The sequence below is a fragment of the Lepisosteus platostomus genome, chromosome 14 (genome assembly GCF_059453375.1).
Source record: "Lepisosteus platostomus isolate fLepPlt1 chromosome 14, fLepPlt1.hap1, whole genome shotgun sequence".
Classification (NCBI taxonomy): Eukaryota; Metazoa; Chordata; class Actinopteri; order Semionotiformes; family Lepisosteidae; genus Lepisosteus; species Lepisosteus platostomus.
The window spans coordinates 33,816,863-33,844,509 of NC_142624.1; the positions used below are offsets into that span (position 1 = coordinate 33,816,863).

General features: G+C 43.1%; 1 protein-coding gene across 3 annotated transcripts in view; it reads right to left on the bottom strand.

Annotated features, from left to right (window-relative positions):
- Nucleotides 1–4,806: 4,806 nt before the first annotated feature.
- The window catches only part of abca12 (ATP binding cassette subfamily A member 12), an 89,180-nt gene continuing 66,339 nt past the window's right edge, over nt 4,807–27,647 (bottom strand). For all 3 annotated transcript variants that reach the window (XM_088605789.1, XM_088605788.1, XM_088605787.1), the window contains exons 54-74: nt 27,452–27,593; nt 26,642–26,888; nt 26,449–26,538; nt 26,214–26,307; nt 25,083–25,210; nt 24,448–24,535; nt 24,231–24,339; nt 22,114–22,168; nt 20,287–20,464; nt 19,948–20,063; nt 17,965–18,139; nt 16,461–16,714; nt 14,903–15,104; nt 14,400–14,509; nt 13,783–13,933; nt 11,656–11,790; nt 10,610–10,713; nt 10,144–10,236; nt 9,619–9,724; nt 7,881–8,018; nt 4,807–6,945 (exon numbers count right to left, since the gene is read on the bottom strand). In XM_088605789.1, coding sequence (XP_088461915.1) covers nt 6,850–6,945; nt 7,881–8,018; nt 9,619–9,724; nt 10,144–10,236; nt 10,610–10,713; nt 11,656–11,790; nt 13,783–13,933; nt 14,400–14,509; nt 14,903–15,104; nt 16,461–16,714; nt 17,965–18,139; nt 19,948–20,063; nt 20,287–20,464; nt 22,114–22,168; nt 24,231–24,339; nt 24,448–24,535; nt 25,083–25,210; nt 26,214–26,307; nt 26,449–26,538; nt 26,642–26,888; nt 27,452–27,593 — 2,811 coding nt within the window. In that variant the 3' untranslated portion in view covers nt 4,807–6,849. The remainder of the gene's footprint in view (nt 6,946–7,880; nt 8,019–9,618; nt 9,725–10,143; nt 10,237–10,609; nt 10,714–11,655; nt 11,791–13,782; nt 13,934–14,399; nt 14,510–14,902; nt 15,105–16,460; nt 16,715–17,964; nt 18,140–19,947; nt 20,064–20,286; nt 20,465–22,113; nt 22,169–24,230; nt 24,340–24,447; nt 24,536–25,082; nt 25,211–26,213; nt 26,308–26,448; nt 26,539–26,641; nt 26,889–27,451; nt 27,594–27,647) is intronic.

Consider the following 27,647-nt stretch of genomic DNA (forward strand, 5'->3'; position numbering starts at 1 on the left):
ACTTCCGCTGCAGCCCAAATGGGGCGTGTTTCTGCATGAATTTGGGTAGGGAAGATGATGCGTCCTGTCCCATATATAAAAACCTAGGCAGCAGTAACATTTTTATAATTAATAATAATTCCTTACGCTTATATAGCGCTTTTCTTTCACTTGTATGCCTTTTTAACGCAAATGTCTGCACACATCACTGTATGCATCTGTATAGAATTCCACTTAAAATGCATTTTCCTCGTTTCAGATGAAGCATCATTCTATGATATACCGAGTATGTGTATTTAACTATTGCGGTCTGTCATCTGAATTCAATTTGGAACGGTAGTTGTGCGATTTTTTTGTCAATAGAACGCAACTTTTTAATTTTGTACATTATAGTCTTGTTTTGTACTTCAAAATACAGAGTTTCAGCATGACGAGGAAACTCAGGAATTCCAATCCACAGGATTTTCTCTGTGGGCGCGTTTACGGGACTGCTGCTCTGACCATCACATTTCAGTATGTTGTAATGTGACGAGAGACTGATACACAGTTCTGTCTGCACCTGGGCGACCCCCGTGTCTGCTGGGTATCGTTACATCTGGGCCTTTAGTCACCGGTGTTTCCTTGATGAGACTCTTTTCTGCACTTAGGTCTTGGTCTGAAAAAAACCCTCCGTCCGTTTATCCAGTTTCAGTGTCCTGAAAAGCTAAAATCACCACAGGAACAAGTTATAGGTTTATTCCATGCCGAAAACACAACGTTTCGGCTGTGGAGCCCACTTCGGGTGATACATGTGCAGTTCGCTCATTTTATTGTGAACATTTTCATTTTTTTAGACGATGTGGGAAATCGATTAAAGGGCAAACAGAATGTTTTTGTTTTATAGACATATATTTTAACTGTTCTTTTTTCTATCAATTTATCATTTCACAGTGTGACGACTTTGAATGCCTACCACCTACAATTTGAGCATTAATCTTACCTTATGAGGGACTTGATGAAATGCCTCTAGAAAGGCCAGATCTACCACATCACATACTTTGTTCATGTTTCATGTTTGGATCAATCACTGCTGTAGTTGATTAAAATGACTGTGACAGGTTATTCTCTTTCTTTCTTTTAACTTCACACTTAAACATGATTTTATTGTATTTTTGTTTACTATACATTTGTATAATTCATGTACAGTACCTTGAGAACGCTCCATAGTAAAACGAACCATATAAGAATAACATTGATTGAATGAATGAATTGTTAGAAGTAAGACCTACATAATTACTTGCTTTTGTTACCCTCTAGGTGAGTGCTACAATAGTAATTTTCCTGTTAAGTGCTAATAATCAGCTCCGTGAAGTTGCCCCCCCCAACAGACAGCACCAACGATGAAACCCACCTCATTCGTCAGTGCTACGTTTGTGCCGGTTTGTGCCGTTGAAAGTAGCGTTTGTGCTGCTTTCGTTCCCGAGATACAGCGCCTTGTTTTATCGGTGTCGTGACGTCACTCAGTCCCCCTACAAAGTTGTAGGGGAACCGGACCGGTTCTTCTTTATATATATATATCATTTTTGAAGTACAAAGCAGAAGGTGTTTTCCTACCTTAAAAATACGATTAAAAGCAGCGGAGACAGTTATTTTGCAAATAAAACATGTATTTATTTCGAAGAGTACGAGGCATTGTGAATCAATAAAGACGTTTAAAAAATAAGCCGATGTACTTATTTTGTAAATAAGTAAAGCATTTTAAAAATAGATTCTCATTGACAGTAAACAAGCCGATCCACCTGGCGCTGCTCGCTTGAACAGCTCTCAGACCCGTGATTGGCTAAACCCCCGAACAGCTCGGGTCGCGATTGGGTGAAGAGTGAGAATCGACACTCTGATTGGATACAGCGCCACAGCGGAAGTTCCGAGAACATGTAGATACACAGGGGATAGATGTTCTTCTTGGTCCAAATACTGTAGCCCCGGTTAACCGTGTGTGCTGTATGAGCACGCTGGATATACAGTAACACATCCATTGGTTTCCAATTACTGATCAATCTAAGAGAAGTCGCACTGAGGTCAAAACTGAATAGCAGACAAAGAATGTCATGACATTCACAGCGCGTTTACGACTCCGATAGCATGTCATGATAGGAGTGCGGGTATCACGATTACATCGCCATACCCATTGCAACTGGCGCATCACTGTCATGGCGCCACTGTGACGACTTTAAGTCCACATATCGCGATATGGCATGCCCCGACAAAAAGCCACCGCCCATGTCGCGACACGGAGTCCACATATCGCGATATGACAAATGCCACCCCGCGTCCATATCGCGACATGAAGCCCACATATCACGATATGACATGCCCAGCCAAAACGTCCACCCCCCATGTCGCGACATGGAGTCTATATATCGCGATATGACAAAAGTGCCCCCGCCCCATGTCGCGACATGAAAGGCTTTATATCGCGATATGACATACCTCTGACAAAATGCCCCGCTCCAATGTCGCGACATGGAGTCCACATGTCGCGATATGGGGGGGCACTTTTGTCATATCGACATACCCTGACAGGATCTGATGACCCCATGTCCAAAGTCCATATATCATGAGACGTCCTATCTGGATATATCATGTCCTGATCTGAGACCTTTGTTGCAACAGCTGATGCCAGGGTGTCATGGAAGCAGGCGCCAGTTGTACACTGCAATCAATACACTGCCGTGATATACATGCGATATACATGGGGTCCCTATCATAACATGCTGTGGAGGTCTTGTCGCGATGGTATCCAACAGTTACGCGTTTGGTAACAGTGTCACGGTAGGGAAATAAAAGGAAAACGTGCCTTAGAAAATAAAAACCATACACAACCTTATAATCACGGTGATTTTATACATTACAGCCACAGGTTTATGTCATAGATGGTTAACTTGTTGGTATGCATCATGTCTTAGTATTATTCACATCCAAGGAGGCTCATACTGTATGTTTATGGATATTGATTGTCTTTAAAATGTTAAGGGTACGAGCTAAACTGTAACAGAGCGCTTGAACTCGGCAGACGGGGTCACTGGAGGTCAAACTCACCGTGCATGGTCACGTGATCACCGGAAACACAAGGCTCTATATCTCGGGAACAAAAGCAGTAAAACTAAAAGCAGCACTAACGAATGAGACCGGTTTGGTTTTCCTACAACATTGTAGGGGGGGCTGAGTGATGTCACGACCCCGAAAAAACAAGGCGCTGTGTCTCGGAAACGAATGAGGTGGGTTTAATCGTTTGTGCTGTCTGTAGGGGGGCCAACTTCACGGAGCTTTAATATTCCTGTCCTGAGTGGCTGAGCAAGAATTGTATTTACTAATAGAGTGCCATTAAGCCCTGGAGATCTGTTTATCTCAAGGACTTGCCACACTTGTGACTCCTCTGTCTTCACTATGCTTATAATACTATTTATTATGGAACTTTCTTTGATCAGCTGGAGGCATGGTGCCGCTCAGTACTGCCTATTATGTCTTTGGTAGATAATGTAATTTTCTTTTTTATTTTCATTTTTGATGTCTCCCTATGGTTTTATCCAAGCTGCATAGTATTTATATTTTGTTTGTCCTGGAAATGTTTGTTGAGATGGATTCTTAAAATGATAGGATCGTTAATAATGGCACAGGTTTTATATTTATGAATTTGTATGGCACCTTTGTGAAAGATAAGCTACGTTTTTGGAATTTGTAACAAATGGAAAAACAGAACTTGCACAAACTAAGTGCTTTTGCTATACAATGAGTACCAGATGAAGTGCTTTTTGGTTTGTTTGTAGGAAAACATACAGAATCATTCATTCATATGCATATCCTTGCTGCATGACCCCTTTTAAATAATGATGGGCAATGGAATTTTTTTTTTTCTGTGAAGCTCTTCTGAACTCATAACCTAAATATCTGCATCAGCATCTGTGTCACATGAAAGGCTAAATCCCAAGATACGGGCACATTCGTGTCCGTTTATGATGTCATTGTTTTGCCTGAGCTGTGGAGTCAAGGCTTATTACTGAAATATGACAGAGCTCTGTATGCATGTGTGCACGATACATGCCTGGACTCTTCAGGAATCAAGCAGCATTCCATGAGTAGTCCTGAGGGCTGTTTTTAAGGTCCAAGGAGGACAAGAAAAACAATAATAAGGCTTGTTTATTTCTGCAAAGAATTTATGCTTTTAATCCACTATGAATTGGAATTGGCAGCTTTCCAAGTCTATCTCTGAGGCAGTAAGAATTTGAAGTCTAGGCTGAATAACATTTTTATTTTCTCAAAAGCATACTGTTATTGGTTTCCCCAGCTTTCCGTGGTACAATGACTGCAGTACCTAAATGGAAGGCAAAGCAGGGATTTATCTTTTTTTCGGTAACGATCAGTAGTGTGGGATGAGAACTACAGGGAGCTGCCCAAGGATAATTTATTACACACCCTGACACTTCATCCAGGTCTTCTATAGCCCAGTCTGAGTCTTCTGCATTAATCATGTGGCTGCTGTGATTTAAAACCATTATTCAGCTCTCTCTCCCACCCCCTCAGAAGTTTCGACACCTTGAGAAACGCAGAAACAAGTTTGCGAAGATGCAGGGGGTCTTTTTTGTAGAGGATGACTACATCATACTGGCACAGTGCCTGGCGTACTCTCAGCACGCACATAGTTCTGTGATCTATATAAAAAAATCAATGCCTAAGTCATATGGCTTGCATTTCATCCATCCTCAAGTTTATTTTGCATAATCTTTTTTTTTGCAAGTGACATTTTTCGAACTGACAGATGGAGCCGACCTATAAATGCAGTCCAACGCCTTTTTGTTCAGACAGTTTTATTTTAGATTTAAGTCGGGGGCAAATGACATTGTGTGCAGTGGAATGTCTGACATTTTCTTAGAGCTGTGAGTCTGGGGAAGCTGCTATCTTGATTTCTTTTGCCTATAACAGTAGAGTGGGAGGATATTAGTGACAATGTAAACGTTAGGACCTTGGTCAGGCTAGCATTCACTAATAAATACTTGTAGGGCATCTTTGACTGCTCCCTGCAAAATTCTCAAAGGTGCCCCACCTCTTGGGATCTCCTCATATAGATACTGAGCCAGGAATGAGCTACGTTGCTGCAGACCAGCATTGCTGATCTCGTATGCATACCAGCAAGCCTGTAGGTGCCAGTGGTCATCTCTGCACATGTGTCTGTTTATTTCTTTAGCTTGTTCCAAACTGTTTTAGCTATTTTAAACAGGGCCTTGAAATCCCTTTCCCCATTTTCCCTCCACCTCCGTTGAGCTTGATACGGTTATAAAACCATGACGTGAATAATTCGGTTTAAAAAACAACGGTCTTGTAAAATTAAGCATACGCCCTAGTACATTTGTGCATTACAGCATATAAAAATATGCAGAAAGACATTTTTCCCTTCCCATAGGACTACAGTAGCAGGTTAGAATGATCATGAGGAAACCTAACCAGAAGACACGTATGCTTTGTGATGTGATTTCATCAGATGGCAACACAATTCCTCCAAGTCCCAAAAACAGCTGGGCATAGGTCGTTCACTCCACCCCCACTGCCTGTAAGAGAAGGGCTAATTGATCCTGACATAGCAGAGGAAACGCTTCCCCCAGGGTTGGGTTATTGTAGAAACAGGACATTACAGGCTCCACGAGATATTACAGGATTCTGTTCTGAGCATAAGAAAGATGACTGATGAGAGAAGGCTTTCTACCCTTTGTGCTCTTCTGGTTGTATTCCAGTCTCATTGCCTGTACTGGCTGTACTGGGAACAACACTCCCTCCCAGGTTCGAAACTAAAGAAGGCTTTCGTGATGACCATCATGCCACTCATTTGAAGTGTCTATGGAGTTTATCCGGTGCTTTTTTTTCAGGACTGTAAATTTCCAAACCCTCAGAGGTCACAATGCTGACCATTGCTGTTGTTTTAAATAGAATCCACTGGGTTTTGGCTCAGTAATCATGCCATGTTACAAATGAATCTGGGGAAATGCCCGAATGTGTGAGAATATGTGCTACTTCACAGTGAGGGTCAGTAAGCTGACCTTGGGTATTGGTTTATCTGCTTTCACTAATGAAATGAAAACTTCCTTTTTACTATTTTTGTCCTTTCCGTTATAAAATAAAACACAACAATAGTTACATTTCAAGGAAAATAAATATTTCAGGAATTTCTCATTGTATATATACTGTATATATTCTGTAAACCATTTTCACATTCTGTTAGCAAATGTGCCTTTTCATCTCCTTTAGTTACATGTTTCACATAGAATGTTGCAAAAGAAAATTGGCAATGTCTCAGCATTGTTTAAACAACCACATTTTAAACCTGCACCTGAAATGCATTCACCAAACAGTGACAAACAAGTGCAGAACAAAGCCTTTTATAAATGAAAGTTCAAAACACTCAGAAATAAAAAAGAGATAAATAAATTAAAAAGTTTGATCTTTTTTTCCCCACATCTGTCTCATTAAAAAATGATCCTGGCAAGGAAATTGTTCTCATTTTTCATTTGAGACAATAGAGATTTTGGGAGGTATCCTATTCCTACACCTCAGGAATGGAACCTGCTCAATCGTTGACAGATCAGTCAGTATAGCCTCCTTTCTTTTGGGCAAAAGAAGTCCTTTACTACAGCTACTATTGAAAATGATAAAATGCCTACTTCATTACCGTTGATCTTTCAAATTATAAAATGAGGTTCTTAAAAAATCTTGAATTACAAAAATAGGTCTTTATCAAGTATTGTGCAAGAATAAAAAGAAACGTCACAGAGACATTTTCACATGTGCAGCATAGCTTTGACTGTCCATACTGTGTGTGCAGTTGCAGGCACTGCTTCTGCTCTAAATGTTCACAAGCACTGTGGGATCTGTAGTCTCAGTCTCTGACCCGTTTGAGCTCCTCTTGTTTGTCTTGCCCATTGCAAAGTTAATGAAGACCTGCAGGAAAAAGAAATGGATTAGTCACTAATTCCTATAAAGGATTTGTAGAAATGTAAATGCTATAACCACATACTTTATGGAATGTGTTTTCTTTTTAATCTTAAAGCATGAGGCATTGGAAAGAGAAGAAAATGCCATGTCACAGTTTTTCAAGGTTTTCACTTCCTGTACTGTCATTTCATACCCAGGGCTCCAGATATTTCTAAAACTTTCTCACTTTGTGACATATGTCACTTTCTATAGTAAACAGGGCAGCTTTCTCAGCATCCCAAGAGGTGGTTTCTATTTCCTTTGATTCAAATTTGAATATTGGAATTTCTTCCAATTCTTTGCATTCCTTTTAGTCCTTCTTAGTTTCATTCACAGCCAGGGAGTCTAGGGAGGGGTCTACTTTTCATGTGCCTGCTTCTGGGTCAGGTCACGCTGCAGGTGTCACGATCGTAACCCCTCCTCTTAAGGGCGCTCCAGCCCTTCCTCGTTTGTATCATTCCTGCCACCTGTTCCTTCTTTCTTCCCTGTTTCTGTTCGCCTTTAAAAGCCAGGCACTCACTTCACCCGGCGCTCTGCATCTGATCCCCGCATCATGCGAGCCCGGGACCTGGTTGCGCCTGGCTCCATTATGTTTTTAACTTCCTGCTCCTGTCCTTGTTCCCCCCGCTGGTCCCGTCCCGGCACCTGATTTTAATCTCCTGTTTGGACGGATTCAGCCTTGGACCTTTTGCTTTCGTTTCTGGATTTCCCCTTTTGGATTTATTCTGGACTGTTCGCCTCGGCCACACCTCCCCGGATCACCAGCACCGTATGGACACGCCCCCCTGTTTTCATCCCTGTTCCTGCATGACTTTTCCCTAGTGTATTCCTTCCTCATTATTCTGGATTGTGTCGTCCGCATAGGGTGCGGAAAGAACTGTTCGTTACAGCAGGCCTCTCACCTCATCCAGCGTGGTCTGGCTGACAGAGAAGTGTTTGATGTGCAAGGCTTCCTTGTTGGTCTCTAGCTTGTCGAAGATGTCTGCCACGCCTCCTGAAACCACCGGCACATGGTACTCCACCATTCCCAAGTGCTGATCCTGGGGAGGAAAGCCGGACAGTCACACCTGAGCACCTGGCTCCTTCTGCTGGGAGCGTGCGTTCTGCCATGAGCTTACATGACTCTACTGGGTAAGAAATATTAATAATAATAATAATTCCTTACACTTATACAGCGCTTTTCTGGACACTCCACTCAAATTGCTTTACAAGTAATGGGGACTCCCCTTCACCACCTGGATGATGCGACATAGTGCACCAGAATGCTCCCCACAATGAAAAGGAGAACAATGTAATGCAGCCAGTTCGTTGTTGGGGATTATTAGGAGGCCATGATTAGTAAGGGCCAATGGGAAATTTGGCCTGGACACCGGGGTTACACCCCTTCTCTGTTCGAGAAACACTCTGGGATTTTTAATGACCACAGAGGACCTCGGTTTTATGTCTCATCCGAAGGACAGCGCTTTTTTACAGTATAGTGTCCCCACTAACACCTCTTCCAGCAGCAACCTTAATGTTTCCCAGGAGGTCTCCCATCCAGGTACTGACCAGGCTCACACCTGCTTAGCTTCAGTGGGCTGCTAGTTGTGAGTTGCAGGGTGATATGTCTGCTGGCATAGAAATATTGTACTGTCTTAATCCTTTCAATCAGCATGTTTCGTTCGGTATATAGACAGATAATTCTATTGGATTTCTACTGGGATTTGACATCTTTTTTTGATGCTTTAACCATGGTTTTTTTGTGCCCCAGATTGCAAGCCGTGGTCTGCATTTTGCATCACAAAAAGTTAGCTTTCAGCTTTAGGGATGTTAGGTGTGGAACAAATGCTGTTGATGGCAAGGAACACCTGACAAGGGGTCAAGCAGTCAGTAGCTTTTCTGTATTAGCAGCCAATAAGAAGTCTTGTAGTAGCGAGTGTGTCGTTTAAGAATTAATATATCCCAGTCAATTTGAATTAAAGATTGCTGAATAATAGGAGTGTTTTCTTCCACTCCCCCCGGCTAAGCAGCATTAATAAACAAGTTGCTCTAATCATGGAATACACTCGTGAGGGCTTTGAATAAATTGTAGAGCTCACGATTGTATCTGAGACATTTACACATCAGCATACATTTGGTGGAGAAACCACTTAACTCTGGAGTCACTTAGTCAGTCTGTATATCAGTCTCTATTCTGCCACAGGTACCTGCCAGAGAACTCACTCATTTTGAAAGCTTGGTGATATAAATGATCTAATGTTAAAACTTTTTGTCTTCAGAAGCCAGGATCGCAAGGCAATTATATCTAGCCCATTGGGACTTCTTTATCTACATGAACATGCAGTTAAGAATAGCTTCTATTTTCAGTCCCACTGATACATGCCTCATTGTTCTGATTTGGTTTAAGATTCATTAATTAGGATCTGACAGTTAATGAGGCATTAATTATATAGTACTTCATCTATCTTGTGCAGTGCAAAGGCATTAAATTTGAAGAATATAATTTAAAGGGGCAGGTGCCCTTAGGTTAGAGAGAGACAAGAGTGTTGACCATGCTTTGCAGCTGCAGATCACAGATGCAGGGGAAGAACTGTGCTTTTACCATGATCATTCCGTGTGGAGGACAAGCTGTGAAACATGTGTGACTGATGCTGCACCCACCTTCATGTAAGTGCTGGGGAAGTGAATCTGCATGAAGTTGGTGATGAGGTCCACATCATGCATGCCCACAGAGAGGTACATTTTCACAGTGAAACCGCTCCCAAACCTTCAGTAAAAGATAGGAACATGCACTCCTTACATACTTCATATTTTCAGAACTGCTTCTGTCAAGAATGTCAATAAAATTAGGGACAGCAATGCCAAAGATCTGATCTACTGAATACTTTGGTGCAATTTTTTTTAAATGACCACTGTAATCCTTTAATTCCTGTTCTTTATTGTGTGAATTTTTAATTCTTTAAATTTTTATAGCACTAAAAAAGTAAAATACCATTACACGTGTTCATTCACAATGATTTTGTAAAGTTTAGGGATGCCTGGGATAGGAAATAGAAACAAATGAATGAAGAACTGTGATTCACCACAGAGAGTTAAGAGTCAATCAGGTAATTTAAGATCATGTGCAACCAGAAGGTGATTACCACTGTGGTATTTTCAGCATGTGCGAAGTGGGAAAATACGGACCTGCTCTTGATGTGCTGCAGAGAGCCCAGACACTTGAATTGTCCTTTCACCATGATGGCCAGTCTGGTACACACAGCTTCACACTCCTCCATGCTGAAAGACACCAGGAGACAGACAGCCATCAAAAGGCAGTTCCTCTGTTTAACTAATCTGGCTCATTAGTTGATATCTGGCACAGCTTTTGTGCTTCTAAATTAAGAGGAGTGAATTATTTCATTTTATGAAACTGAAGAACAATGCTCCAGTAAAGAAATAGGTATTTGAAATCTTGTTTTAAAGATCTCTTACACCCAGAAACTTGACGCAGGTTTGTGACTTGTCACTAGAAAGGTAAGGCTGAAACGTCTTGTCCTGATTTGTCAAGGCTTGCAGAAACAATTACCACGGTAACCTGAAAGGTATGTCAGTCTCCATATGTGGCACAAGAAGAAGTCCATGCCCATCAGGGGTGGAGAGCGCTTCGTACCTGTGTGAGGTCAAGACGACAGCAGTTTTGGCCTTGACCTCCTCGGAGATGATCTTCCAGAGATGACGTTTGGATTTGGGATCCATCCCCGAGCTGGGCTCATCCTAAAGCGATCACAGGAAATCACAGTGAAGAAAGAGCAACCACAGCAGATCTCTCTGCAATGATGGAAATGTTCAGGAGCACGGAGTTTGGTTTTCTCCACATGAAATCTGAAGGTATTACATTTCAGAGTAAACATTCAGATTCCAAAATATTTTAATTGCAATATCACTGAACACAGAACATTTTATTCTGAGACAATTTTCCAAAGTTAATTGAAGTGCAAAATGTTTCAGCAGCAAATGTTTTCAAATTAGCTCTATGCATAGGGACACATCTTTCCATGTTTCAGACTTTAAACCTGTTAATTCTCTTTTTAAATTAAATTACCAAAGTTATCACATGCAAAAATAAAAGACTGAGAAATTGAATTCGGGAGTAATTAGGATGCAATTCTCCACTGGTTAGGTTTATTCCCTGTTTCGGCACACTTTTAGTTTACGAGCTGCAAATAATGCTTTATAAATATGTGGCAAGTAAACATATTAACACTAAAGTGACCACGCGTGTTATAATAAGCATTAAATCAATCATCGCAGGGGTCACGTTCTTAACACGTAATTAACACTCTGTTCATGTCTTGTTCATGTATTACATTTTATAAAGCATTTATAAATGGAGCTTGCAGACACTAAACCAGGGTTTCCAAGTCATGGTGACCCCCAGTGCCACGCTAGCCTTAAATTTGAAACAATATGATTGATGACATTTTTTTCATCATTTCTGTTGCTGATTGAATTTATTTGGTCAACTCAGTAGCCCAGGATCTCTCCATATGTAAGTGCTGAAAACACTAAAATAGCCCTAATTCATGACATTCTTAGTTCAATAAAAAGCCGGGGTCACCAGCAGCAGGACTGTTAGCTGAAGTATTGCCCTTCCTCTGCGTGACAGAAGGCTGCCAGCGGTTTGGGAAGGGCAGGGCGCCGTGGCGGTAGGCTCACCAGCAGGAGTATCTGTGGGCGTCCAATCAGCGCGATCGCGGTGGACAGCTTCCTGCGCATGCCACAGCTGTAGCGCTCCGAGGTGACGTCCTTGTGAGGCGCGAGCTCCAGCTTCTGGAGGAGGTGAGACACCACCTGACGAGGGAGAGACCGAGAAGGGGCTGGAGATGAGGCTGTGCATTCTCTGACCTTCCAGGCCGTTTCCAGGGATGTCTTAATGTAAACCCGAAGGCCAAGATTCCAGAGTGGACTGGAATTCTACATAAACCCCCAGAACGCCTTATTTTGGTGAGATTTCAGGGCCAAGGAAGCTATACAGAGCCAATCACTCCTTGACCCCTCCACCCCCTTTTACATGGAGTTATAGAAGGTGGTAGTAACAGAGCTGCACACTACAGTGAGCTCCAGCAACCCTCCCTGAACAGCACAATACCCCTCACCCTTCCCTACACTGCTTCATATACAGTACAATACAACCTGCCACTATGTTCTATAATCAGAAAGAACTGATTACTTCCTTTTTTAAAGGCTGTAAGGGTAAAACATATTAATTGAGGCATATGAAACTGCTAGTAGTGCTTTTTACATTGGATACCAATATGCACACCACACTCATAGTCATACAGAAATCCATATATAGTATACATATTACATAGTATATATAATATATACCCGTATATAGTGACCTATATTTATGTTCTCGTCTCCAGCTCCGCCCCAAGCAAATCAAATTTTTCAGGTTCAACAAAATCCATGCACCACTGAACTCTCAGCCTTGTACACCAATTTGGTTTAATGGACCGCACACAGTGCGTTCCTGTTGGAGTTCCCTGAGTAATTCTGTAGCACACATGTAAAAAGCCAATTCGGAAACTTCTTTTTCTGAAAAAAGGCCAGTGCAATGCAAACTTTGCTGAGTATTTGAATTGACTGCTTAGTCTGCGGATTCATTGTTCTGGGTGGACTCAATTAAAGCAGGAATATGCTGCATGCTGCCACTGTGAAATGTTTAAATTACCTTTATTATTGAATGCCCTAGCTGTTACCACAAGGATTTCAGAATGAGGTGTTTTCTTTAATTCAGGATGGAAAATTATTGTTTCTGAGAACTCGCTTTATATGTTCAACATTTTCAGAGAATTCTGAAGACAATGGGACAGGATGTTCTTAATTAAAAGGAACTGCTGATTAAAAAGTGGAAAAGCAAGCAGCTCGTATTTGTCTAAAAGAAAAGTGTTGTCAGTTTGAATGGCTGTTGCAGACAAGGTCAGTATTGAACATGCACTCCACTATTGCAGAGTGTATTTAATTCTCTGATTCAGTGACAAGAATGAGCAAACTTTCCACATGTCCCTTCAGCTCCTGTCTGGATCAATCGATGAGAAGAGGGAGAAGCATTGTTATTGACAGCAGTGCTGATAATTCAAAAGCAAAAAAAAAAACAGTCCCATACATTTGGAATTTCTGAGCAATGTGTAGTAACTCGGGAATCTCTTAGTCATTCTCAAATCTTTGCTGCTTTTCAAGAAAAGATTCACATTCCCCCGGAGGAACATCAATCGACATTAGAAATTTTGGCAGCATGCAAAACCAATTTGATGTCTGTTTTTGGAGTTTGTAAATTACCGAGCTGAGCATACACTGGGGCATTCTAATTGCAGAGATTTTAATGGGAAGAACTGATACATTCTAATGAAATGTCCTCATTATAGAGATACTCCAAACATTACAATACAAGAAATAAACCTTTTTTTCTGTCTGTCTACTTAAACGTTAAGACTGTGTTGCACAAACTTGTCCCATTGGAAGACAAATTCCCCTAAACATGAAAACAACTGACATGCCAGTCCTGGGCCATCATCTCCTGTGTTGCAAGGTTAGCAGCCGTCATTAATGCCACATTCTCCTTCTCTCCCTTTCTCCCAACCATTACATCTACTTTTGAGCTGGTCAGAAGCAACCTTAAAGTCTCTTTCAGCCCAGAAATGGACTCATCCAGTAGTTCAATTATTTCAGTTACTTCATGGAAACCTCCTGTGCAAGATCCCTGACTGTGAGTGTCTAAAGGCCTATAGAGGTTTGTATTGTACTGTAAGACTGCCCGTGCCCGCTCTTGGCATGCCTTACTCTGCTGATGTGATGGCTGGAGATGCCTCGTATCCGGGCATAGAAGTACAGGTGCTCCTCTGCAGTCAGTAGGAAATCCAGCGCATCCACCTGGGGACAGTAGCCGATCTTGAGGCCCTCGTTGTAACTATCCGCAACGTTCACCAGTCTCCTGCAACCACAGCACACAGCTCCGTGAAGCAAAGTCCTCCTTGCTGTGCACGTACCCAACACCAAAACATTGATTCTTTTTTTAAGATCACTTTATTGGCCCTATACAATGTCTTGTTTTAGGAATTCGTCATACCCCAGCTTGCTCTCCATGAGACACACAGACAGGGAGAGAAGCTGGGGGTCAGAGCGCAGGGTCAGCCATTTATACGGCGCCCCTGGAGCAGTTGGGGTTAAGGGCCTTGCTCAGGGGCCCAATGGAGTAGGATTCCTCTGCCGGCTGCAGGATATGAACCGGCACCCTTCCAGCCACAGGTGCAGATCCTGAGCCACAGAGCCACTTTGTGAATAAATCATACAGATAAATAAAAGTCCATGGCAAAGTGGAGCAACTGGGGTATAGCAGTTCTGTCTGCTGGGGATACCCGAACCCACAACCCTTCAGTTATAAATAAAAAAAGGCTTACCCAGACTGGTCCCTGATGTGCACTGCCCCGTCAGTGGGCATGATTTCTCCTGTCAGTATTTTAAAGGTTGTGGTCTTCCCAGCCCCATTGACTCCCAGCAGACCGAAGCACTGCCAAACAGAGAAGACGTGGGGTTAAAGATACACCACTTACCTGCATAGAATACCTGTCCAGTGGAATCTTTCAAAAACCCTGGGGAGGCTTCACAGAAAGACAAACTTTTGATAAACCCAAAAGCATCACTTCAGTTTACTGCTGTAATCAATGTTTTTCCATCTTGCCTTGAAAATATATACTCGAAATCCCTACACAAGTTTTTGTTAACTTTTTTTAAGGCTAGACTGCCAGGGTTTTATTCAGTAAATTGGTAGCTCTTATGTTTGATGCTGTAACCAAGTGATTTTGTTTCCTATTACAGCAGGACATTACAGTCCTAGATGAATGTAAGGGGCAGCCTGTCATTTCCAAGTACATAATTCCAGTCAGGTCTGATTGTGCCTCACCTCTCCAGCGGGAATGCCCACCGACAACCGTCTGACTGCGTGGACCTTCTTGCTCAGGTTCTGGTAAACCTTGTTGAGCTGGCTGACCTGCAACACATCAGAGCTGGCCCCCTGACTCTCCACACGGTGGCGCTCTGCCACCACATCTTCATCTTCATCCCTCTCCAACAGGTCAGGAACACTTCTCCGGCACAGCAGGCTCCTGTGTGGTTAGAGAGGAGAACGTGGGTCACTGCACCACCCTAATCAGGAAGGCCCAACCAGGAATGTCAAGATAATAAATGCTTTGAGTAGGCCACGATGTTTTCTCAAGGGAACCCCGTGGACTGGGAACGGGAAGATGGCAGAAAAGGCAGGCGAACTTCAAGTAGGCTAGATTTCATATCATCTTTGAATTTCACATTTCGTCCCTTAACGCATGACACTGTCCATCTCCATTGTGTAGACCAGCCCTCAGCTGTCACCTGAGAGTGTCGCTATGTACAGCGGTCTGCTTCCGTGCACTTCGTTGAGTCATTCGTTTGGAACATCCGACCCAATGGGAAAATTGTTCCTACTGATCCAACAAGAGCTTGTGCAGCAGCAACCAGGTTTTGCTGAGATGTCTGCCCTCCGCTAACTGACAAGGCCTTGGTTAGCCTCTGAGACCTGAGAAGGTGCGGCGTGAAGGTGGCGGAGAGAAAATGCTCTGTATCATCACTGAGAATTTAATCTCAAAGAAAAAGGATATAACAAAATGAAACAGAGCCTTGTTTGAAAACCTGCTTGAACGGTTTTGGAAAGGATACGTGGCATGCTGCTGCTGACACAGATAAAATCTCTATTGTGTTTTGCTTTTTCACATCGCAGCCTGATTCGGGGTGTTTAGTGATCCTCTGGTGAGAAGTGATACCAGAGGCCAGGAGGTGGGGGAGAAGTTGTTGTGATATACTTGTCTCTCCTTTAATCCGGCGTTTGAAAATTTAATAGTAATAGAAATCTGGTTTACAGGAAGAGAAAAGGCTGGGAGGTCTGAACGTTTGCTGTTGAACAGAGATGACTAACGATGCTTAAGAGAATCTCCTACCCTGCCAAACTAAGACTGAACCTAAACGTTTTGAGTGCACAGCAGGGAAGACTATGTGGGGACCTGACACAAGTATTCCAAATATATTCCAAATGAGAAAGTCAACCCTGCACACTTCTTCAAAACGGATAGTGGAACACGATCAAAAGAGTGCAAGTGGAGACAACATGGAAGTGCATTTAAATTGAGACCAGGGGCTGAATTATTTACCCAAAGTTATAAGGGAGTGTGGAACAAGCTACCCAGCCATGTTGTTGAAGCTGGTGCGCTGGCTTCTTCCAAGAAACCGCGTGGATCAATTAACTAGAAACTACCAAACAGGCCAGACAGGCTGAGTGGCCTCTTTTCATTTCTAAGCTTTCTTATGGTTTTAACTAAACTCCCAAAAGTGGCTTTCTCTTAACAGCGCTTGTTTTAGTAGGACAAGCAGTAATAGCTCGTCTCCATTGCTCCCATGCTGCATGTCTCAGGTCTCTCAAAACTCCAGCACACCTGATCTTGCGGAGCAGCCAGGTGTTCAACAGCAGGCGCAGGGCGGAGAACACCACAAACTGGATTGCCATGGAGACAAAAATCCAGCCCAGGACGTCCATCCTGAAGGGGTTTTTGTAGGCGTCCACCCCGTACAGCGCGAGCATCTCCACCTCCATCTGCAGCCGGGAGAGCTCCATCAGCCCATTCCCAAAGCTGAACTGAGGGAAGATCAGGAACACGGAGCTCAGCACGTCGTAGACCCGCTGGATATCCTGCAGGGGAGGCAGGTAGACACAGGAGAGGGGTCACACATGGGGAAGACATTCAAAGAGCTGTGCTTCAGGGCAAAACATACTTCATTCCCTCCAACAGATCACCGACGCTATTTAAATGGTAAACAAATTCTTTCTTCATTTTTGTTACTCTTTTACAATGGATTTCAGAATGCTTCTGAGCAAAGTTTGAACATCTGTCCTTGCACATACACTCTCTGTTTATACAAGATGCCCTGGCTACGTTTTTAGCTTGCTGTATAGAGTATTTATTTTATTTAAAAGGAGCATTGCTATGATTTATTCAAAATGTGGATAAAAGGTTCATTGTCATTCAAGGAAATCGAATTTAAAAAGAGATAAGCTGCCAATTCTTCCAGCTCTTCATTGAGCAAAGGCTGTGAAAATACAGAAATCTTTTTTTTCCTCTCACATGAATTACAATTGTTTATTGCATTTATGTAGTGTATTTCATTCCCCGAAGACGTTACACATTGAAGATGACCCACTGGACCACTGAAGTGTACCACCCACCTGGGTGATGTCTGGCAGCTGTTCTAGTCATGCTGAGATTGGGGGGAGAGGCGTGAATTCAATTTAGGGGCACTTTTATGGATGTAAGATTGCACACGCCCAGAGTGGAATTCAGCCTGGACTCCAGGGCTAACACCCTGCTTTTTTTAATTGTGCTATGGGTTCTGTAATGACCTAATAGACATTAAACAAAGCTCTTGACTCATCTGAAGAATGACATCACCTATAACGGTGTCCTCAGTCACCATGCTGGGATATTGATTGGACAATTCTGGTCCAGAGGGACCCCCTGGTCTGCCAACACGATATATCTTGTTGAATCTTGGTTTTCCCTAGAAGTCTCCCATCCCAGTACTGACCAGGCTCGGCCTTTCCTAATTTATGGAGTCTGACAAGATCAGGCTAGATGGTGGTTAGACCACCTCTGAACCACCCAGTCAAGCAGACAGACACAGGATTAGGAGGTGGTTATTGGTTTTCAGGACTGGCTTCAAACTTTCCCAAAATTGTCATTATTGGCAACTTTGAACAGTCTGATCAAAGCATGATAGATGACAGAAATGCATGATACAAATGAATCCATTACATTTTTACTTCTCTAGAAACTTTGACTGGGAAACATAACAAATGCATGAGTAGTGGAACAAAGTCTGTCAGGTCATCTAAATGCGGGTCTATCTAAATGTTGATCTTTGCTCCTCTCTCACTCTGCTCACCTTCGGATCGCCACGCCCGTTCACCTGGTTGATCTGCATGAGGAAGTACACAACAGAGGTGGAGATGATGGTGTTGACGGCGATGAACAGGTTGATGCACACGTAGCTGATGAAGGCCATCTCTGTGTCCTTGAAGGTCCCAGCCAGCAGGTACATCCATGGGAAAGTGGCCAAACTGTAAGGGGGTAGGGCGAAGATCATATGGTCATGACATGCATGGTTTTGCAGAAGAGGAAATGACACATCCTCATTGATGCAGACCTGGGTATTGCAGAGCTCTGGTAGGAGGGGTCAGAGGTCAGAGAGAATCTGGATCTGCTCTCCAGGGTACATGGGACAAGGAAAGGAGACAGAAGCCTGGGGATCCCACTACTTTTAGCACTCTCTAACTGTACAGGGAGTTTTCCATATAAGGGAGTGGAAAGGGAGGAGGAAAATAGTTGCAAATATACTGTATATGTGGAAACCTTCAAGGAAAAAATAAAGAGGAAAGAATACTGAAAATCAAAAAAGATGCAGAGTTGAGTAAAAAATATCTTCAGGCTGAACAATTGCCATTATCTATCTTATGCCTTTTTCCCGTCCTCTTGCATGATGATATGTTTTGGCTTGATGAAGCACCTCTCTCCTGCTCCCGGTTCCAGAGACTCACTGTTTTATTCATGAAGCTGGGTGATTGAGGTACAGGGGTCAGGTGAGGCATTGCGGTTAAACAGTGCCAGTAAGAGAGGCTGATGGGACATCATGCCTCAGAGCCAGGCTCTGAACAAGAGCAATTAAACATTTCCAGGTGAGTGCAGACAGCTTGTATGCTTCTATTGTTATTTATTGCCTGGGAATTACTTTGTGTTTGATGAATGGTAAGAGCTGTGCTGAGGTTGTCTGAAATTGGGGGCTACTCGAGATTTGTTTCAGTATTATTAAAAGCCAAGTGTTTTTGAACTGATTAAAAACCAGGAATCTTTTTTTCCTTTTTCCTTTTAAAACAATTATGTCCTGTTACCATGAGGCTGCTAATGGAATGTCCTGAGGATGGATTATTGCTTTCAGGGAGGCTTCATCTCCGTATATTAAGAAGAGCTGAGATGTGATGCAGTACAGTGGATTTCAACTTCATCACAAAATGTGTTAAAGGAACTCATAAATTATCCATAGTACACCTGCACTGTCCATTCTGGGTGATTCTGGGTAATTTCCAGGCAATAAACAACAATAGAATGTCTAATGTGGTGCCCATCCATAACAAGGGTGATAAAACTGAATCACATCATTACAGACTAATACGTCTGACTTCTCTTATATGTGAGATTATGGAAACAATTATTATAACTAAATTAGAGAAACACCTATAGTACATGGAAATCAGATTCTTGGGAATAGTCAGACAAGCAAAACTCTGTGAGTTTCTGGTGTAATGAAATGTACATTGAAGTATACAGGAACTTGCCACAAGTAGTGGGTGTACCTCCTGGTTTGGATTGGGGGATAAGGAAAACTGAGGCAGACTTTATGTGTGCGTGTTTCCTAATGCAAGTAGGAAACGGGTGATACCTGTTCTCTTTGCGTTACTGTGTATGATTCTGTTTTTTACACAACAGCCCTTTGCCTTGTGGAACATGACAGGCACAGGCCGCCAAACAAAAACCAATACGTGGTGGAGGTGAGGTGCTCTGTATCAGGGGTTCCCAGTCCGGGACCTGGAGATCCTGCTGGTTTTTGATCCAGCCGAGTTCTCAGTTACAGAAATGAACCTTTATTTGGCTCTATATCAGGATTCATTGGAACTGTTTGACTGTTTCAGCTCTGAAACATGTCAGAGGTCGTCTTTTAGCTACGGCATTTGATAACTAAAATTAAATCCCCAAAATGTCTGTGCGGAAAAGAAAACCACTTGCGAATGTTCCACTCTAGCACTTAGCGCGACGAAGGCTTTGGTCAGGCGAGGAAGGGCGGCAGGAATGGAGGTGTGGGGTCGGCACTCACCCGAACAGCACCAGCAGCAGCGACACGGCGCCCAGGTTGTACTGGCTGTTGAAGGCTGGCAGCTGGAAGGCAGCGATCACGGCGACGGACACAGCCACCGGGAACAGGTACAGGGTCTGGAGGGAGACAGGGAGAGGCACACTCACACAGCCACCCACACTGCAAGAGGGTTCCCACTTCTCACTTCCTTCTGAGTGAAAAAAGAGGCTTTTCAATGCTGCATTCCTTCAACTCCTGACCGATTTAAGGTGCTTTTGTTCTCCGGGCTCTCAGAGTGACTCATTGTGATCTATCATTTCGGGGGTGGGGGCAGGATTTCGGGGGTCTGGAGTGCAGTACCATGTCGTAGAAGAAGTTGACGATCCAGTAGAAGGGCTCCCCGATGCCGGAGATGTGCTGCAGCCTCTTGGCCCCGCTGTGGTGCTCCTGCACCTCGTAGACGACGAAGCTGGCGGTCATGATGGAGTACCCAAGGAGGATGCACAGGGCCACCAGGGTGTTCACCAGGTTCCGCAGGCTGATGAGGGAACAGGGCCGCGGGGGCGAGGACAGAGGGTCAGAGACAGAAGGAGCGACACAGACTTGGTGCGTTTAAGTGAGACCTCCGCAAGCAAGCACAAAGGAAATTGTCCGGTTTTCCAACAAGGGTACTGTGACAAGGACCCCCACCGAGATTTGATCAAGGCCACTCACAGCTCACAGGCAGCTGCAGTCTCACTGAACGCTTTCAAGAAGCTGATGCTGCCTTCTGTAAGAGGCTCAGTGCACGTCCCATAAACACAGACATCAATCCTGAGCCTTTACTGTACTGTACATCAGGAAAAGAATAACACTTAAGGCTAGAAGGCCCAGACGTGCTTGCACCCTCTAGCACCAGGCTTGACCTTAGACATGTTTGCACCTTGTCTGTTTCGATCTTGTAATTTCAACATACCTGTAGTTGTCTTTCCCCCTGTGTCAACTCATGCTAATGGCAACTTTTTGAATTTACAGCTAACCAGGGGAAAAATGGAGAAGGAGGATTTTAGCAAAATGCACGAAGATGGAGTTTTCCCCAAACTTCTTTGGCATGCTATGAATCCTCTTATCAAGGCAATATATCACTCCTATTATGATTATTCCTGGGAAAGGGGTCAGGGGAAGAAAGAGTAGGGATGGGCTTATGGGGCATAATGGAAGGCAAGAGGGGTGGAAAGAGAATATCAACTGCAGCACCGTGAGAGAATTAGGACAGAGAAAAGTTTTGTCGAAGAAGATATATGTTTCGCCAAACTCCGAAGACACATCTGAATCCTATCAGGAATATCCTGCCGTTTCTGCTCCCCAGGGCCAGATTAATGCTGCTTTTCTTCAGAGAGGCTGAAAATCTACTGGAGAGAGGCGGACTAGACAGGACTCTGGGCTGCTTATTACCAAGTGGTGATACGGTTACTCTATGGGAATGAGCCTCCTCAGAGCAGCTGGTATCTGAGTCGGGTGACAAATTGTAAAATACTGTCGCCGAAGATTCTAAAAGCAGAAGAATCATGAATCGATCTCTGCATGTTGGAAGGGTCTTTCAGGCTTTTAAATATTTCTTGTATTCAGCCAATGGCAGTATTGTAAATGGCTGTTAACTTATTATTGGGAAAAGTATTGAAAGAAAGCAATATTAGTTTTTTCACGGGGATAGAAAAATAAAGCAATCTAAGACAAAACAATGATTACAAATTCCCACGCCACCAATATTTATAAAGCTGAATATTACACAGTTCTTTGTTGATTCTGAACAAGCATCACGAACTGGAACAGACCTAATCTAGGAGAATTAGACCTTAGGAGAATTCGAAAATACAAATCCCTGTGCCAATTCTGTGCTTATCCATCTGTTTAAAAGACAATTAAAATAGATTAGGACTGGTAAAGCCCTCATTCTCATGAGTTTCTGGTTGCAGGGACTTGACCAAGAAAAACACAACATCCCAACGCAGCCTTTGCTACCTCATTGCTACAGCAATACACCAGCTACTGCCAAAACCCTCAAGCGACATGACTTGAAAGTGTGAAAACAAAGTTTGCAATCAATGAAAGGATCTTAAATAATCACACCGTTTGCAGTAGATTAAATCTGTTCAGTAGTGTGGGAGACACAGAAAGGGCCTGCCCAGTGGGCTGCCATATACTTACATGACATCATCATTCTGCACCTGGCCAGGGTAGGGGTGGCTGAACACTGTGATACCTATAGAGAAAACACAACTCACTTCAATATCAGAAGTTCACAAAGAGACCTTCTGTTGCATTTTTAATCATCAGACGAGTGCTGTAATTAACTGGAAAAAAGTACTGTATGTGGCTGAGAAAATGTGGATTTCTTTTAAAAGCGCATGATGTATATGTGCATTAGCATAATTGTTTCCTTGTTTATGTGAGGAAACTATATTCATCTCCCTGTAAGATAGAAGTGAATACAGTGCCTTGCGAAAGTATTCGGCCCCCTTGAACTTTTCAACCTTTTGCCACATTTCAGGCTTCAAACATAAAGATATAAATTTTTTATTTTATGTGAAGAATCACCAACAAGTGGGACACAATTGTGAAGTGGAACGAAATCTATTGGATTTTTGAAACTTTTTTAACTAATAAAAAAATGAAAAGTGGGGCGTGCAAAATTATTCGGCCCCCTTGCGTTAATATTTTGTAGAGCCACCTTTTGCTGCGATTACAGCTGCAAGTCGCTTGGGGTATGTCTCTATCAGTTTTGCACATCGAGAGACTGAAATTCTTGCCCATTCTTCCTTGCAAAACAGCTGGAGCTCAGTGAGGTTGGATGGAGAGCGTTTGTGAACAGCAGTTTTCAGCTCTTTCCACAGATTCTCGATTGGATTCAGGTCTGGACTTTGACTTGGCCATTCAAACACCTGGATACGTTTATTTGTGAACCATTCCTTTGTAGATTTTGCTGTAGGTTTGGGATCATTGTCTTGTTGGAAGATAAATCTCCGTCCCAGTTTCAGGTCTTTTGCAGACTCCAACAGGTTTTCATCCAGAATGGTCCTGTATTTGGCTGCATCCATCTTCCCCTCAGTTTTAACCATCTTCCCTGTCCCTGCTGAAGAAAAGCAGGCCCAAACCATGATGCTTCCACCACCATGTTTGACAGTGGGGATGGTGTGTTGAGGGTGATGAGCTGTGTTGCTTTTACGCCAAACATATCGTTTTGCATTGTGGCCAAAAAGTTCGATTTTGGTTTCATCTGACCAGAGCACCTTCTTCCACATGTTTGGGGTGTCTCCCAGGTGGCTTGTGGCAAACTTTAGACGAGACTTTTTATGGATATCTTTGAGAAATGGCTTTCTTCTTGCCACTCTTCCATAAAGGCCAGATTTGTGCAGTGTAAGACTGATTGTTGTCCTATGGACAGACTCTCCCACCTCAGCTGTAGTTCTCTGCAGTTCATCCAGAGTGATCATGGGCCTCTTGGCTGCATCTCTGATCAGTCTTCTCCTTGTCTGAGCTGAAAGTTTAGAGGGACGGCCAGGTCTTGGTAGATTTGCAGTGGTCTGATACTCCTTCCATTTCAAGATGATCGCTTGCACAGTGCTCCTTGGGATGTTTGAAGCTTGGGAAATCTTTTTGTATCCAAATCCGGCTTTAAACTTCTCCACAACAGTATTACGGACCTGCCTGGTGTGTTCCTTGGTCTTCATGATGCTCTCTGCACTTTCAACAGAACCTTGAGACTATCACAGAGCAGGTGCATTTATACAGAGACTTGATTACACACAGGTGGATTCTATTTATCACCATCAGTCATTTAGGACAACATTGGATCATTCAGAGATCCTCGCTGAACTTCTGGAGTGAGTTTGCTGCACTGAAAGTAAAGGGGCCGAATAATTTTGCACGCCCCACTTTTCATTTTTTTATTAGTTAAAAAAGTTTCAAAAATCCAATAGATTTCGTTCCACTTCACAATTGTGTCCCACTTGTTGGTGATTCTTCACATAAAATAAAAAATTTATATCTTTATGTTTGAAGCCTGAAATGTGGCAAAAGGTTGAAAAGTTCAAGGGGGCCGAATACTTTCGCAAGGCACTGTATATCTAGTATGGTTCTTGGAATGCACTTTGGCGTATTTTTTTTATTACAGACCACAGTGCACATGCTTTCTGTAGTATTAGAGGTAGCCTGTATCAGTGTGCATGTACAGTCCAGGGTAAAAGTATTGTGGATGTACCAGAGAAGTGATTATGCCACCACCGCATTTCTGGCGGGCTAAGAAGACGAGTTGGAGGTCTCACCGTATTTCTTTGGATCTACGTCAGAGGGCAGGTTAGTCCTCAAGATGAAGTTGTTCAGACTGTTGAGGAAAGCAGGCATCGTGTGATAACCTTCTGGATTGTACCACACCTGGGAAGCAAAAGTAAAAGATACTTGTAATCTACTTTTCTAACCCAAACAATCTGAAAATTCTGGAGACAGACACAGATACTGCATAAGAACTGATGATCTCCTTACCTTGGTCAGGGTTCGGTTTTGGGGCTTTTGCACCATATCCATCCTGAGGTCAGTGGGAAGGGATGCCCCAAAGGACCAGCCCCCATACCTGAGACAGAAAAGATACAGGAGGTCAGCAGAGCCACTCCTGAATAGATCCTTGCTCGGTTAAAAAAGCTAAATTAGGTGTATTATACTATAGTAACGCTGAACAAGCAATGGCTAATATAACCATTATTAGTGTAGTACTGAATTGTATTGAACACTGTATTGAATGCTAAAATAGAATTAATCAGAAGTAGTGAATAGAGCATTGGAAATCACCTACTTTTGGCTGGAAAACATTTTTTTTTTCATTTCAAATGTCATAAACTCATTAATTTCTGTCCAAAACAGTTCCCCCCAGATTAATTTACTGAAAACCCAAATTACCAGGGAAAAAAAGTCATTCATCTTCCCTGGCGAGCAATTCTACATCTGATCTACAGTAACAGTGCCGATAAACATACACAGCACTGTCCGAGTTATCACCGTATTCCCACATAGTTTTAAAACGTAGCTTTTAACCCAGGCCAAAGAAAAGAAATCAGGAAATGTGGAATCGCAGCAAGGAAACAAGGAGAGAAACAAGCTGGCACAGGGTCTGCTGTACTGACCTGTCTTGGATAAAATTGTTGGCAGTTAACAAGAGGTACTTCTCTATGTTGACATTTGTCAGGTTGTAGACGATCTGGGATGATGGATTCCTCTTGCTGGGGGGCTCAAAGTTGAACCTGGGGCAAGTCTGAGGAAGAATACATGGGCAAACGTACTGAGATGTGCAAGACTGAACCAACAGCCCTGAGAGGGGTAAGGGATTTGGGTAAAGCTGTGCTGGAATATCATTTCGAATCCCTTAGAAGTTAATATAAACTATATGAGATGTACAGTATATATATAGGAACAAGTAATAGGTTTATTCCATGCTGAAAAAAAGAAGAAAGAAAACACAACGTTTCGGCCTTGGAGAAATGTTGTGTTTTCTTTCTCCTTTTTTTTCAGCATGGAATAAACCTATTACTTGTTCCTTTGCAGCCTACGCATGCTGACGCAGCTACCCACCTGAACTACTACAGTATATACAGTATATAGCTGTATATAAGATATATACTTTATATAAGATTATATTGTTAATAAGTTATGTAAAGGGGTTTGAACTGGGTATTGCACACTCTGCTGAAGTGATGAAAATGTGATATTTAAGAAGGAAATTGCAACTTTTTTATTTCAAAAGGTCCTTTAACCTTAATAGCGCTGTTACTGTACGAAACTGTTGTGCAGAGATTCTAATGGCTTCTTACAGATCCCTAAACTGAAATGTTACTGCCTGCTCTCTGTTGGTAGACTTCTCTCCCACACTTCTGTTTCCTCCCGTGTGGAACAAAACCCCTGGAGAAATATCGGGACAGTTCTAGCAAGCTCAGCAGACTCATAAAACGCCTCTTCCATGTCATCTGGACCATGCATTCTTCTCAAAGCCCAAACAGATGTGCGATCATTTTTAATCCAGATCCAGTTTTATTCCAGCAAGCTCTGACGATATGAAAGTCACACAGGGAAGACATCTTGAGTAAAGAAATCTCCAGCAGGTCCAGCACAGCGGATCTTCAGCTCTTCATCTGTCAACTTCTATATTTCCTGCAAAGCGCCCTCAAAACTAACTTTAAAAAATTACCAGTGACATACAGTACTGGGTTCAGTGGGCGCTGCCACTGAGCAGTGTTTACACCGAGTAGTGGGCCTCTCACCTGTACAGTGCTGGTGCATTCACAGATCCCATTAGGAAGGGACATGTTTCCACTTCTGGTCCACTCACCCAACTGGCTGTCTTTCAAACAGTATCTGATGGAGAAATCACAGCAAACACAGTAGAACACATTGAAACCAAATGTATGTGTTATGGATTTACACTGTTTCAATAAATCCTAGAAGCATGCCGGGTATGGCAGAGCAATAGTTAAGAGGGAACAGCGGGATACATACTGACTGGCCGGGTTCTCGAGGCACACGTTGTCTATTCCAGGGAATGACATCATGGTGTTGACCAGGGGACTGGAGCTGGGGTTGTCGTTGCTGTTGAGCGGATAACATCAGGTTACGGATGAAGACTGTGCAGCTATTTCCTAATACTAAAGAGTGGTGGTGTGGATTCTGAAAATGCTGCAGGGCGTCTGACCTGAAAAATGCATATTGTTGGCCATCAGGGTACAGTGCTGGGGAGAGCCTCAGCTCAGGGAAGTCCTGCAGGTTGCTCTTGATGGTACCCAGGCCCATGGCAGCAATGACGAACAGGACGGGCAGCAGGATTTGAGAAACGAGTCCCTTCCAGTTCCGGCGCGAGTGGTGTAGCCGCTTTATCAGCATAGCTAGCACACACTGGCCAATCAGAGCCAGCCCTTCCACAGAGGCGGAGCCTGTGAGTGCTGGGGGAGGGGCATCAAAAAGAGAAATAGATGTAAAGCTGGGAACTGCCCAGTGCAAAAGCCATTCATCCTTTCATCCTCATTCCTGGTAAAAATGTTTTTTTCAGCAAGTGCTATGCTGCCTTCCACATTACATATTCATCAGGTAGAAGAAGAAAACTAGCAGGAAACTGATTTAATAGTATGTAAAGAGACAGAAATGCCAAACACTTCATAACAGCATTAAAATAATTTTGAAGTACTTCAAGTAGGCAGCTGTGTCTGCATGCAAAGGAACAAGCAAATGTTCATTCTATGCTGAAAAGAGAAGAAATGAAACACATTGTTTCGACTGTGGAGCTTTCTTAAGGTGCTTAAAATAATTTTGCAGCTTTTACACCGATGCTAAAAGAACTGTCAAAAGAACTTGGGTTTCTGTGTGTTAACTTTATCATGGATTACAACAAAGGTGTGAGACTCTATAGTTTACATAGTTGCTTCAGGTACGGAAAATGAAAAGGATATCTGTGTGTGTGGCAGGGTTCTTCTGGTCGTTTTGTGACCAGTATGTCGCGAACACACACCCTCTTTGTCGCTGACGGTGTAGCTGCTGGATGTAGTCTCTTCTGGCATCCCATCACTCTCAGCTGCCAGGTCTATCACCCGTTTGGTCCGCGACCAGGCCCGGCTCTCCTCTTCCTCATCGCCCGTCAGCTGCAGGAAGACCTGCCGAAACACACACACGCATAGCGCCACCTTGAGGACATCCCACTGGCACAG